At 31.5% G+C, this 14,732-nt stretch overlaps 1 protein-coding gene across 1 annotated transcript in view; it reads left to right on the top strand.

Moving 5' to 3' along the window:
• The window catches only part of LOC145330776 (protein amalgam-like), a 55,881-nt gene extending 43,032 nt beyond the window's left edge, over positions 1-12,849 (top strand). The window contains exons 4-6 of the mRNA XM_080175442.1: positions 7,514-7,565; positions 8,705-8,767; positions 12,712-12,849. Of these exons, the coding sequence (XP_080031568.1) occupies positions 7,514-7,565; positions 8,705-8,767; positions 12,712-12,849 (253 nt within the window). The remainder of the gene's footprint in view (positions 1-7,513; positions 7,566-8,704; positions 8,768-12,711) is intronic.
• Positions 12,850-14,732: the final 1,883 nt, after the last annotated feature.

Here is a 14,732-nt window from a genome sequence, read left to right as displayed (position 1 = left end):
TGCGTTTTTAGGGGGTATGACAAAATACAGTTATTGCACTGGCATATTCACAGTTTTGCTGTCAATTATACACCTACATATTGACAAAAATACATCTATTAAATTTATAATTTGTCAATTATACACCTACATATTGACAAATATACATCTATTAAATTTATAATTTGTCAATTATACACCTACATATTGACAAATATACATCTATTAAATTTATACCTACTTTTTTATCCATAATATTTAATACATCTATTACATATAGAAAAATGAACACAGTAATAGTGTCTGACTGATTATGACGTAACAAAAAAAATTAGCCAATGAGAGGCCACTATAAATTTTACCATTGGTCTGACTGATTATGACGTAACAAAAAAAAATTTGCCAATGAGAGGCCACTATAAATTTTACCATTGGTCAATAACGGCCTCTCATTGGCTAATTTTTTTTTGTTACGTCATAATCAGTCAGACACTAATACTGTGTTCATAAAATTAATTTTCCAAATTGGCACTTTTTAACAGTAAAATTTAAACTTATCTGTTATTATAGGGCTTTGATGATAATATAGAATTAATTTCAAGTAATCCAGAGAGTGCGTTTGAAAACTTTTCTAATGTTATCAATGAAAACTTTGAAAAATTTTCCCTTTTAAAACTTTAAAATCCAACAAAAGAGTTATCCCCCAAAATCCCTGGATGTCACCAGCTTTACTAAACCTAAGAAAGAAAAAAGAAATTTAAGGATAAAACCGTTGATAGCAATAGAAAATTTGTCATTGCAAATAATATTTATAAATCTGCAGTTAGGAAAGCCAAAAAAGAGTACTATTTTTCTAAATTCAATGAATTTTCGTCTAACATGAAAAAAACTTGGTCTACAATTAATCAACTTATTAACAAGAATTAAAAAACGCATTCTATCCCAAATCTTTTTACTGGTGATAACAGATCTTATGAAACCTTCAAGATATTTGTGAAGTTTTTAACAATTTTTTTTATTAATGTTGGTCCCAGTCTAGCAGATGAAATTCCATTTTGCAAAAATGATTTTAATGACTACCTTGGGGTTCCAGTCAATGGAAATTTTGTCTTTCAAAAAATCACCCCTCAAATAATTTTTTCTACTTTCAATAAACTAAAACCTAAACTAAGTTGTGGACCTGACAATATTTCTACTAAACTTTTAAAAGAAATTATGACTAGTATTATAGATCCTGTTGTTCACCTATTTAATCTTTCATTTAAACATGGCTTTGTTCCAAACAATTAGTAGATTGATTTAACTATTATTAATAGTTATAAGTTTTAACAACTTAGTAAAAATATTTATAATTAATATTAATTTAAAAGTAGGTGTATTTTTGTCATCAAAACTGTGAATTTGACAGCATACTTGAATTTCATGGGTGTGAACTTGACAGTAAAACTGTGTTTATGACAGCGGAAAGGTGTAATTTTGACAGTGGATAAAAAAATCTTGCCAAAAATACAGCTAAAAACTAAATTGACAAAAACACACCCAATATTTGTCAAAAACACAGTGGCTGTACTTTTGCTAGTGGTAAAAGTGGCAGCACCCCAGTTTTTTCGTATGGATGAGAACCGGTTCCTATCCACCGGATTCGAATGAATACGAGAAAGATTTTTATTATTACGCTACTTAGTGACCATAATTGTTTTTTGTTGAACTTAATCCTTGAGCCATGTAATGTATAAGTACATAATTATTAGGGTGGGTTCATATCGGAATTAGACAAAGCGGGGATATGCAACAGATAAAATTAACCTTAAAAACATTTCTGACTGAAAAAGAATTTAAAAAAATTGAGTTTTAGAACACGACCACTTAAAAATATAATTCATTACTTATTAGTATGCAAAGACGACATTCAAAAAAAATTGGCTTCATGGTGCTCCCTGGAAAGGCCTTGAGGAGCTAAATCAGGAACTTTTGTCCGTTTCAAAATATCTCGTTCCTAGTCTTAGAAATCACTAAAAAACCAAAAATTTTTAAGGTTTATTGAGAATTGTCCAATTTGTAGAGGTTTTTTAGAATTTCTCAGGCTAGGAACGAGATTTTTTGAAACGGACAAAAGTTTCTGACTTAGCTCCTCAAGGCATTTCCAGGGAGCACCATGAAGTCATAGTTCTGATTCAATAAATTTTTGACTCCCATTTACAAATAGCTATACAATTAAATGTCTGGTCGTCAGCGGTTTTAAGACTTAGGATAAATTTTAAATCATCCAGAGGTGTATTATATCTATATAAATTGAGTGCAGATCCCCGCTTTGGCCTCAGAAAAAAAATGTCCAAAATCGACTCACCCTAATAATTATCAATCTATCTGTATCTTTGAGTTAGAGGATATGTAATCGAGAAGAAAAAATTAAAGAAGGTTTTTTTAGACAAGCCATTTATGAGATTTTTCAGACATACATACATAAGATATTTTATAGAATACTAGCTACTATGCCCCTAGCATCTAGGAGCTCTGCATAAAACGGATTAGGGAAAGCGTAAAATAGCCTAAAACCATCACGGGTCAAATGCAAAGTTTCTTTAAATGGAGAAATTGGTTCAGTAGTTATCGAGCTCATACGCTATAGACAAAAATCCTTACTACTTTATATAACAAGATAAGAAGAACTATATTTGTATTTTGTCCCTGATCCATAGTTATGCAAATATCCACGCTTATCCTGTATATGTAAATGTGAATCAAATAATTTAAACTTTCCTCTTCTCACCATCAAACCTTGAAATAAGTTTTTCAAGTAGCTGCCTGGTGCTTATGCCTTTAGCTTACTCAATACTACCATTACATATTATAATTCAATGTCAATTGCTGTGCTACTTTGGGGACAGATACTCTTGGTTTTAATTTAATTGAAACTGCCGAAGCTATAATTAACAAACAAGTCTTGTTATGCATAAACGGTTAGATGCTATTGGGTGATATCGTTCTTGCTTACAGCAAGGCTACCATAGTCTCAATAAACCATACACCTAATTTAAGGTTATTATTGTCCTGTCTAATTCAAACTTGATGATGATTCATGTAATGTACAATTTAGAAAGAGTAGCAACTCTATAATCTATAATTGTGCGTCCATTTAAAACAAATTTATCTTTAATTTTTCAAAAAAAAAATTATATGGTATAATTATCCTATTTATCTCATTTTTGGAATAAATTAAAAAGTATTATATAATAAGCAAGACATCTCTTTAAAAATGTCCTTAAAATATCAACCTTGTTATTTTAAAATGTTGTTTGTTTGTTTTTGCTGCGCTGTATTAGAACATCATTGTTCTAACATCTAGGGATCTAAAGGGATAAGACAATGGCCGATAAAATTATGTAAATCCTTAATGATGATACACAAAACTACCCTTCTGTAGATTATAATTAGTGGTTGAAACGTTATGACACTCAACTAAATGAAAAAAAAACAATCATAATTCATTTAAAGTTGTTAAGCTAACCATTAAGAAAATGTTATTATAAATTTTTGGAGACTAGTGTAATACACAGCCCTATTTCCCCTACCTGCCTGCCTAGTGTCTCTCTTTCTTTTTCTGTGTGTATCCTATTTATTGAGTATATTTAGAAAACTTGTAACTTAAGTGAAGTTAGCAATGCATACATAAATAATAATGTTTGCATATTAGGTTGGCCCTTTTCAACTTTTTTTGCAGGATTGTATTAGATTTGGTCTTGATTTCAAAATCTTATTCAATATTTAGTATATCCTATTATATAAAGTAGTAAGCGTTTTTTGTCTGTCCCGAAGGATCTCGCTAACCCCTGAATTGATATTGTTTTTCTTTACAGTGAAGCTTCTTATAGGCCCTTGGAAAGTTTTAAACTATTTTTTGGGAGGGTATCTTCACCCCCCTCCTCCCAAAAAAATATATTTTTACTCTTAAAACTCAAATTTAAAATGGGATGAAGTCAACTTTTCCCCCTCCTACTTTAAGTGCCCCTAGAGGCTTCAGGAGGCGTATCCGCGTAGTAGTAATATATAGTAAACATTGACAGCTGTTATTATAGAAAGACATTATTTTCCGTTTTTCACAAACTTAAATTGAAAAATAAGATGAGGGTATGTAGGGCTGCACAAAACAAGTAATGTTAATTATAATATTACAAGGGAATCATATCAATGATCAACCATCATAACCTGAATTTGCCTTGTAAAAATCTTTAGTTTCTAACTGCCAAAACAGTATGAAAATCCCTTTTGAAATTGTATAGGATTCATCATAGTTATTTCTCGCATCGTATTATAAACGGCACCTTGGGGCTAAAAAACTAGTTTTAATTTTATAATTGTACATTTTTATATTCATAGAAAGCTGGATATAATATGATGCTAGACATAGTTTTTTCGTATGGATGAGAACTGGTTCCTATCCACCGGATTCGAATGAATACGAGAAAAAATATATCAGATTTACAAGAACAAAATAACGGCCTGGTGTCTTTCTATTTGTGTCTGTTTAATTTCAGACAACTATAAGTGTAAGGACCAGGGCTATCTAAATAATCTTAAAATGGCTTTCTATTCTTGTTAGAATTAGCAGAACTGATAAATTTATTTTGCCCTCTCAGTATTTTAATTTGTAAAAAAAAGCCATATGGTATCACTGAAAATATGGTAGTTAATAATAAATCTGGAAAGATGAGGAAATATTTGATGTACTTCTGGTGCAAAATATGTGAATGCATTTCCTGTTATTTCTCATAACACTGCACCCTGCACATGAATACCAAAGCTCTGAATACCTTCTAGCTACAGTGTGCTCAAACAGTTTTACATGTAAAGTTTCTGTTTTAAAAACACGGTTGATTTTATTATGAATAAGGGAAGTCAGTGTTTTCCTCCTAGAATCAATTTTTTCAATTTCAAAATTTTTGATCCCCCCCCTTCTCCTGACAGATCTATGACTCTAGTAGAGAACAATAATTTAGGTTAGGTTAGGTTATGGCTAGGGGGCTAAGCGCCCGTGGCTTGGCAGTCTAGGGGGCTGAGTGCTGTGGCTTGTCTGAGCAGTGCGGCTAGGCAGGCCAAGGGGCCAAGCACTGCAGCCAGAGTCATACTTCTGTTGAGAAGAGGGGGAGGGTACTCAAATTTTCCAAATTGAAAAAAAAGGAACATATTGAGAAGTCAATTGTTTATAACATGTAGGAACAAATAAAACAATCTAGTTGATTAAGATTTTTGAGAAAAAAAATATGTTTTTGGCTCTTCTGATACCATAACAATAACCTGTCTAGTCCTGTTTTCACTACAGTGCTGTTTAAACCTTTTCTTAACATAATATTACCTGAATTGAACATCATAAATATTTTTTTTCATATTTTATCTTTAAATGAATGGTTTATGGGAAGGCAGAAACTGATTGCTGCAATCAAATATCTAAGTCTAATGTAACAATGTTTAAAGTTTTTTAATCAAATAATAAAATTTAAGAGAAAATTAAATTTCTAATACATTTTAAAGGCGCTGTAATCTTATAAGGTATTTCCTGGTACATGCAATCAAAATGCCTTAAATTCCATTACAAAAATATGAACAAAGTAGAATATCCAAATCAATGCTTGACCACTACTAGATATTTTATATGATAAAGTTTAGAAACATTCTTTTCAAGGGTTTGTATATTGTCGAGTTGATTGGTGATGTAAAGGATTACGAGTGAGGAAAATATTTCATATCTTTTAGTTATTAGGTTATTTTTAATTTTAACCCTTAAGAGTCAGGCCGAACCTTATAATAGTGTCTAACTTTTTATCTTTGTGACGTAACAAAAATCCATCTCTTTTTTAGGGGTTTCCTTTCCCACCTCCCCTCTCACTTTTCGATTTTTGTTACGTCGCAGAGATAAAAAGTTATACATTATTACTAGGTTTGTCAGGCCCAATCCCCCTCCCCCCCCCCCCTGATCGGTTGATGTTGGAAGAGGGGATTGTTCTAATTGAAATCAAAAATTTCTAAAAGAAAAACGCCTATTAAGCTTTACTGTAAAAACCTTTATCTACCATGTGATTGCCCCCCCCCCCCCTCCATATAAAATGATTCATAACAAAAAATAGTTATTTGGGTATAATTTTACACATTGTCTTGTTATTCCATAATTACGGGGATGGAATGTACTATTCTTATTATATTGATGCTATGGAATGCAATATTCTCTGTCATGAACAATGAACATGCCATTTTTTTCTGTGCATCGCAAAAATTTCTAAACATGGCCACTCTAGTGCAAAAATTAACAAGTTTTCTGTAGAATGATAAGACACATACCTAGAATATATTTTTGGTAGCGCAGCTACTTTTTATTTTGTGTATGTTAGTACGTCCTTCTGCCCATACATCAAAATAAATTATGTAAATATCTTCCTTGTGTGTTAATGGATTTTAAAACTCAAATCATGATTCATTTAAATTCAAAATAACACCAAAAATATTTTATTCTGTTAGAAAACCTCTGTTAAGCCATTGAAAAAAAAATTTTAATTTATGTCAAAAGTAAGTGGGTTAAATTACCCAATCCTATTAATGGTTATTCTATATACAACGCTAATTGACAATACCTTCAACAAAATATATATATCTATAATACAAAGTAGATTGATGTCTGTCCGTCCGTCCGTCCGTCTGAAGCTTAAGATCTCTGTTTTCTGTTATCTGTTAACCCCCCAAAAACAAAAAAATCCCCCCCCCAATTTTTTTTTTTTTTTTGTAGAAGATTTCCTTGGTCCTTCTTATTTTTTTACGAATTTCACCGTAACTTTTTTTATCATCTCTTAGGGCAAAGCCCCTAGAGGCTAGGGGCGAAGCCGCTAGTATATTATAATATACTTATTTTTTATATATCATCCAGCCTATTGATCAAAAATTTTGCAAATTCTTTTTAAGTATTTGCATTTACCTAGTTATGAACAAAATTATCCTTGTGTTTACTCAAATATGGAAATGGTACTTTTCATTCCTTGTCACACTTAATTTCAAACTGGATGACATAATTTTTACAACTGCAAAAATTGTGTTTAAACAAAATGCAATTTTTTGCTGTAAATTTGCAATAAATGAAACAAATATTTAATAAACAAGTTGGTTCAATAAAAAAAATCTATTAATTGATTATAGTTAGTTACTAAATACAATTCAGAATAAAAACACACTGGATAGAATAGACCAACATAACAAATAGAATGGTTTTTTTAATAACAATTTACGGATTGATCATTTTTTCTATCTTATGTGTAAGACTATTGACTGGAACTAGGAGATCTGTTTTCTTGGAGGTAAGAAAGAGGACAGAAAATAGCCTCAAACCATATTAGCTTTCCTAAATAGGAGAACTCAATAGGTTTAGTAGTTATTAAAATTTTGAGCCTTAGACAAAAGAAACTTACCAATATATACAAAAAATATGACTGACAAATTGTCCGAATGTCGATGAAATTTACCGGGTTTTTCACTTTTAAATTTTTTGTTTCAGATTCGTGTCTTGGGTGAGAACCCGGGATTCAAAGATTCTAACTGTAAATAAGGTAAGATTTTAGATTTACATGATTATATTTCTTAGTAGTGCAACTTCTTTATAAGTAGGGTATGTATGTCGTTCTTCAGTCCGTACTCCCTTCCTTCGAACTCATTTACGCAAAAAGAGTTGTTATCAGCGTGCAGAAGTGTTTTGTATTCATGGAGATTAATTCCCCCCCCCCCCTGCACTGGGAACACCAATGCAAAATAAGTGGTGTGGATACAACGCCCAATGCTCCTAGTTCAATACCCCCTGATACACCCCTGTAAAACAGCCAAAGAGGGGTGTCAAGTAAAAAAGTCACAACACCAATAAAGAAGGTCATTTTTTCATGTAATTCCATAAAGTTGTGTGTTGGGTTGTAGTCAAATGCTCTTATTAGGTCAAAGTGTTCTTAATCATAACCATATATATATGAAAATTGTCCATAATTAGGAACAGTTTGGCTTAATAACAGCATTTGACTACAACCCAATACTCAAATCTACAGAATTACACGAAAACAAGGATGACAACATCCATAAAAGCGAAGCACTGAAACGGTAGGACAAATGGACATTAACACTTGTATAATGTCAGAACTGAATAATCAGAATATAAATGTATAAGTGTCAAAGCAAAATTGTAAGTAAATTTGTTGAAAAACTGCTTGATACAGGATAATGTTTATGGACAAACTTACATTTTAAGGACTTGATTATAGAGTTACTTCGCTTATTACATTATACTTTGTTGTCCCAGGAATCAGTATACCAAAAATCAGATCAATCGGATGATTAGATCACATAAAAATTTGTTGATGTAAAAGTAAAAAAAATCAACATGTTTAAAATGGACGTACGGACATTTTGGTAATGATTATAAAGTTTCTACGCTTTCTAAATCGTACCTAACTACTAAAGGAATCACCATGCAAAATTTGAAATCTAGAGGACAATTCTAACATGCCTAAATTAACGATAAAAGCTATCCGTTACGCACGTACGGACGGACCGACCCTGATTATAGAAAAGCTTCGCTTTTAATAATGATGCTCTTTCAAATTTATTTTGAAATATAATTATTAGGAAAAAATCAATAAATTTTATACAAAATATACAGAATTTCATGTATAAATATACAGAAATCCATGTTTATTCTTTTCAGGACAGATTCATATTGGACAAAAGGATAAGGTCTTATACCTCAGAAAATCTTTGGATCCTAAGGGTAAGTCTTTAGTAGCAAAGCTACTGTATTATGCCTTTTATTAAAGAATGTCTTCTTACAGATATCTTCAAGGATAGGATAATGAACTAGAAAATTAAGTGCATACACAATAATAACAAATAAAATTTCCTAACAATAGATTAAAATTATTAGTTGAAAAGTTTGAACCAAAAAAATACCTGTGAGAAGCTACCCTGTAAAGGAGAACCATATCGGTTCAGTGATGAACGAGATCCTTCGATACAAACAGACATAGACATCCTGTCACTTTATTATAAGGATTGTCCCATCCTTCCCTGGATTCAAGAATATTAAATTTTGCATACATAGAATATACTTAATAATTAGGGTATACATTCAAGATCAGACTGACAGACACAATCCTTATATAGAATAGAGTGGGTCGATTTTGGAATTTCACATTAGTAGACATTAGCAAGGGTTATTGGGCCAATATAGAACCCTGTGAAACTTGAAATGACTGCATTGAAATACTGATTACAGATCTGAAAACCGTTTTGAGAAATATTGATTCAGTCTGAAATGATTTTCAAATAACCTACCAAAATTAACAATTTTAACTAAATCAGCTGTTTTTAGGTACTTAATAAGATCTTATTCAAACTAGGAGCAATATGTTTCAAAACGGTTTCGTAATTCGTAATCAGCATTTCAATGCGGTCATTTTGATATGCAACATGCCTGTGTTTGAAGGAATTTAAATTCTTGGTTTTATAAGGGGGTGGGCACTTTTTATACCCCCCGCGCGCCGGCAGCCATAAGAGCCAAGTCACTTTTGAAACTTTTGATAACAGTAAAATCTAAAAAAGGGGGAAATGGACCCACCCTAATATAGAAGATTCCAAACATTCAATATAATATCTTCAATTTTTCTTTTTACTTTCTTCTATTTATATTTAAAACTAAATTTATGGAATTCCCCTAAACAGGCATTTATCAGTTTCCTGTTTTTAACTAAACTTGGTGAAATAGTAACTTTTAATATTACAGGGATAAAGGGCGATTAAAATGTAAATATTTTTCTCGTATTTTAGATTTTAGTTAAATTATTATTAAGTCAAACTGTTCTTAATTTTGACCAAATGCATATAACTGAAATTGACAAATTTGGGAACAGTTTGACTTAATAAGCAGATTTGACTAAACGCTAACACAGAACTTTACAAAAAAAATACACGAAAAAAGTGTTGTTAATGGATTAGTTTTCAAAGTAAAGTTCAATCCTTATATGGAATGTATCTCTGTCTGTTATTTGTTCAAATAAGATCTTGCAAACAGCTAGATAAATTAGTTTTTTCTTCTTGAAGATGATAAAAAGATCTTTATCATTATAAGGGTAGAGTTTTTCTACTCTCCCTAATTAAATATATACTTTAAAGGGAGGTTGGGGTGGGGGAGGTGTAAACTACTCTCCTTAGGGTAAAAACATATAATTTAATATCAGCCAAACAAGAAGCTCTAACATGCAGGAATCAAACCTGGTAGGGTTCCCTAGGCCCATACTTAACCTAACCAAAAACAAAATACTAGCATGAAAATACTAATTGTTTGTTGATCAGCAGGTTTTTAAAAAAAGTGATGTTGTCAATTTTTCTGTGATTGTCTGCATCTCTTTATTTCTGCATTAGATACGATTATTTTACATTTTTTCCTTCTCTTTGTTTAAACTTCTTAGAACTATCTGATTGAATCCAAAACAAGAACAATTGTTTTCCATTATAAGCGCAGCAACAACAACCAGCAACAAAAAGTAGACGTATAGAGAAGGAAAAATCATAATAAATAAGCTACTTTTTATTTTAACACAAGCTGTGATCAGAATGCAATCAATAAATTTACAAAGTATAGATGACTGATTCATTAATAATGCCAATAGGGATACAATGTAGGAACTGTCCAACAAATTCATTCGTAAAATAGTTACACATTTTGGTGTGAAAGACCATTGAACAATATAAAAAAAGTCAGCTTTGTAAAGTTAGACGGATAATTTTACTTGATTGATCATCTATGGGAATAAACCTATAATGTAGTTTGTATAAAGTTATTCAAAAGGAAAGTTTTTGACAGTGTTACTACTAACTTACATAAATAGTTGTAGAGTAGCTGAACTTCTTTTAACAAAAGAAAAGAAAACTTTATTACAAATAACCGAAATAATATTTCTATTAAGTATTTGCTAAAGCAGAGCCTATTAGATTAATATTTTTCGGTACAATCCCTTTTTGCGTCAATTAACTACTAAGAACCCCTCTTACCCTATTTGTTTTATATTAGTAACAATTTTATGAAGCTTCTTTCAAATTAGGTTGATTAATCATTATTTTAATATACAGGGCGTATGTTAGTATACATCAAATTATTGTCCATTGTCGTATCCTTTAATATCTCAGTTGTTCTATGAGTGAATGATGATAAAATTTGTTTTTAAACTATTTTTGTTTATCTAGATTGGTAAAATCTATTATTTTTTTGTAAGAAGGGGATATTTGGTGGGAAAAAATTGGAAATATATCCGAAAATTTATGTTTTCAATATTCTAAAGTATTAAAACATCACATTAAATTAAAATGAAATCATACTATCAGATTCGCCACTAGAACATAGGGTATTTTTTGCTTCAGGGAGGATAAAAATATAGCTTATATAAAAAGAAAAAATTGAAAGTTATACAAAATAGGTAATTTATTTTGGAATATAACAGTCTTATTTTTTAATAGATAAGTTTCGACCTTAAATTGGACTCTTGGTTATATTAACTAGCGGCTTTACTTCCTTAGGGCTTCTTGGAGCATTTGAGGGAAGGAGAGGGAGAGTTGACCTTCAATTGGAAAGCTATATTGGCTTGTTAGATCCTTTAATTAAGACACACAGAGAGACATACATCCTCTTACTTTCATATCAGGATTTTGTGTACATTATGTCCAGGGATGAGGGATGGGAAACGTAGGAAAATATTATTTCAGGCCTATTTCAAGCCTAGGCCTAATAAACCAGTTTTGGGATGGCGCAGTGGTTTGTCCTAAACGCTAATGAAAAAGCTGTGTGGGTGTGTGTGTAGATAAAGTATAGAATCAAATTCAGGTAGCTAGTTTAAAGTAAAAAACATAACTTTTTATAAACCTATATATTAATGGCTTTTGTTAAAATGAAGTTTTTTCTCTCCCAAAATTTTTTTATCTTTTACTTTGGTAATTTGTACTGTCCAGAAAGCTATCGCTGGGTTTCCCTCAGACAGATTTTAGTTTGTATTATTTGCATTTTTATTAATGAGTAAAAATTTTATTTGAAAATTTCATTGCTAATTAAAATTCAAAATAAATAAATAAATATGCACTTGGGTAACATTCTATCAAGTTCTTAATACTATAATGTAATGATATATCTGTACTGTGTTGTATTGTACAAAAATTAGGGTTAAGGTGTTGTATCAATTCCAAATTAAATTTTTAAAATTCAAAATACAACATCTAATTTATAAACTACCAAATGAAAATTCGTAGCTACCTTCTTTCCAAAAAAATAATCCCGTTATTTTTGTTTTTTCTATATGGCCCTTTTTTAATGTTTAACTCTAAGCAGATTTAATAATTAAACTAATGTGATCTAACACCATTTATATTTATTTTTTCGTAGCAGACAAATCATTATTTTTTCTAGAATTGTCTGCTTCTAAAATTTCCGCCAATTGGTGATTGGTTGATACAAAACAAGCCCAAATCACAGAACACTATTGGTTTAGAGCGGTAGCCAATATGAGCCGTCCGCCAGTAAGGTCATTAAATTAGGCAAATGGTAAAAGTTGCATGATCCCTTTAAAACCAGGTCGAGACCTAATTTATGGCCAGGTTTCCTATCCCTTATCCCTGATTATGTCGTTTTACAAACCATTCCACAAATGGATATAATCCTCCTTTTTTTAGATAGAGAAAGTGCGGGAAGATGATGGTGGTATATACGAGTGTCAGCTCAGTACCTTTCCAAAATCTTCCAAGATATTTCACATCAACATAAATACACCCCAGGTATGTAGTCAAATAACTCGCACCGTGGCTCAATAAGTAGAGCATCCGTTCGTCGTCAGGGAGGCGATAGGTTCGAAACTTGGCCTGACACCGTGTCTTAACTAAAGACGTTAAAAATTGTCCCTTCCTCTGCTTGTCAGGTGAGTGACATAAAAAGTTATAGTAGGCCTAGAATACCTTGACCCATAAACAGGTGCAACACATTACCATAAATTGTTGGGACTTCTCAGACAAAGTTCGTGCAATCAAAGGGTTGGTTGTCTGTTAAATGTTACTTTACCTAATATCCACCAGTGGGCATTAGAGTATTACATCCCATTACAAGCAGATGATGCCCTTGGGTTCTCCAGATATTTTCCTAAATCGAAGGAGAATCCCGCCCCAATAAGATAATAGGTAGTTTAGTGAGAAATTTGTTAAATATTTGTCCCTTTGAATTGCAAGTTTATATCAGTTGTTTACAAACCATATCAATATGAAGTACACACTATAACATTAGAAGAGGCTTTGCGTTAAAAACTTTAATTAATAATTCCGTCCTTAACAATTTAGAATTAAAAGGAAAGTAATAGAGTTACAAAAAAAGTGAAAAATTACATAGTCAAGATTTTACTAAAATTATTTCTAAAAACCATTGCAATAAATGTTTTGCTGAAACTTTTGAATTAGTGACTTTGGCTCTTAGGGATGTTTTTACCTACCATCTGTGTAAATAGCTTAAGACCTGATAATAACCATAACTAAGCTTTTTAGGTAATTAAAGTAGTTACAATATATTTTTCAGTAAAAATTTTAAATTAAAAACTAAAGAGATATATGAAAATCTAGTCCGTCAATCCTAACAGTAGGCCCCCATCATGAGGGGGGGGGGGGGTTAATGTTCACTACCTTATTACTCTAACTGTTAAAGGTTAATTATGTGTCTTTATCCCACGAATAGAGCATACAATTGTTACTTTTTGTTGCTTCGGTAATTTACAGTGCTGACAAATGTACATATATAAAGGTGTTACTTATAAGGTAACTTTCACTTGAAAAGAATGTAATTGCTTAAATGAAAACTTATTATTGATTTGAATTGATATTGTCAGTAGCGTGCGAACCGAAGGGGGCATTTGGGGCAATCGCCCCCCCCTAGCGACCAAAACGCCCCCCCCCTGCCCCCCCCTAGCCACCGCCCCCCCTGCCCCCCACTAAATGTTGAAAAATGCCCCATTTTGCCCCCCCCTGATCAACAAAAATGCCCCTTTTTGCCCCCTACCCTACAAAAAGCAAAACTATCCCAGTTTCCAAAAAAAAGATCAAGAAATACTCAAATAAAAAATTTTTGAGCTTCGCGCCAAACAGACAGTTACTATTCATTTAACCTTACCAAATTTTTTAATTAGTGTAGAAATTAGGTTATAATCTTTTTTCACTGAACATAACAAACCAGGTAATAGGAAGTATTTTATTTGGTATAATATAAACTTTTTACCAAAGAAATTTTGTACATCCCCAATGATGATACACAAAATTACCCCTTATATAGATTACAATTAGTGGATGAAATGTATGGAAACTCGACTTAATGAACCAACCAATCAAAATTCCATTAAAGTCCCCAAAGTTGTTGAGCCAACAGATAAGAAAATTTTATATGAATTATTTGGGATTAGTGTAATAAATAGCCCAAAAACCCCTCCTTCCCTGCATTTTTGAAGAAAAAAAATTGCGCTTCGCGCACTTCCAAATGGTTTCTGCTTTTTATCACATGTATTGTATATTTGTAACATTTGTAAACAACAAATATTTAATCAAAAAGTTATTTTATATAAAAAAGAAACAGCGTTGATATTTATCTAAGCCTTTTTCTCAACACTGTATGTCTGTCTAAATGAATAACTATATATGATGTCATATTATTTTCAGGATAAGTT

The sequence above is a fragment of the Acartia tonsa genome, chromosome 10, assembly GCF_053477335.1.
Source record: "Acartia tonsa isolate MP-2025a chromosome 10, ASM5347733v1, whole genome shotgun sequence".
Lineage (NCBI taxonomy): Eukaryota > Metazoa > Arthropoda > Copepoda > Calanoida > Acartiidae > Acartia > Acartia tonsa.
This window is presented reverse-complemented; position numbering and strand designations above follow the sequence as displayed.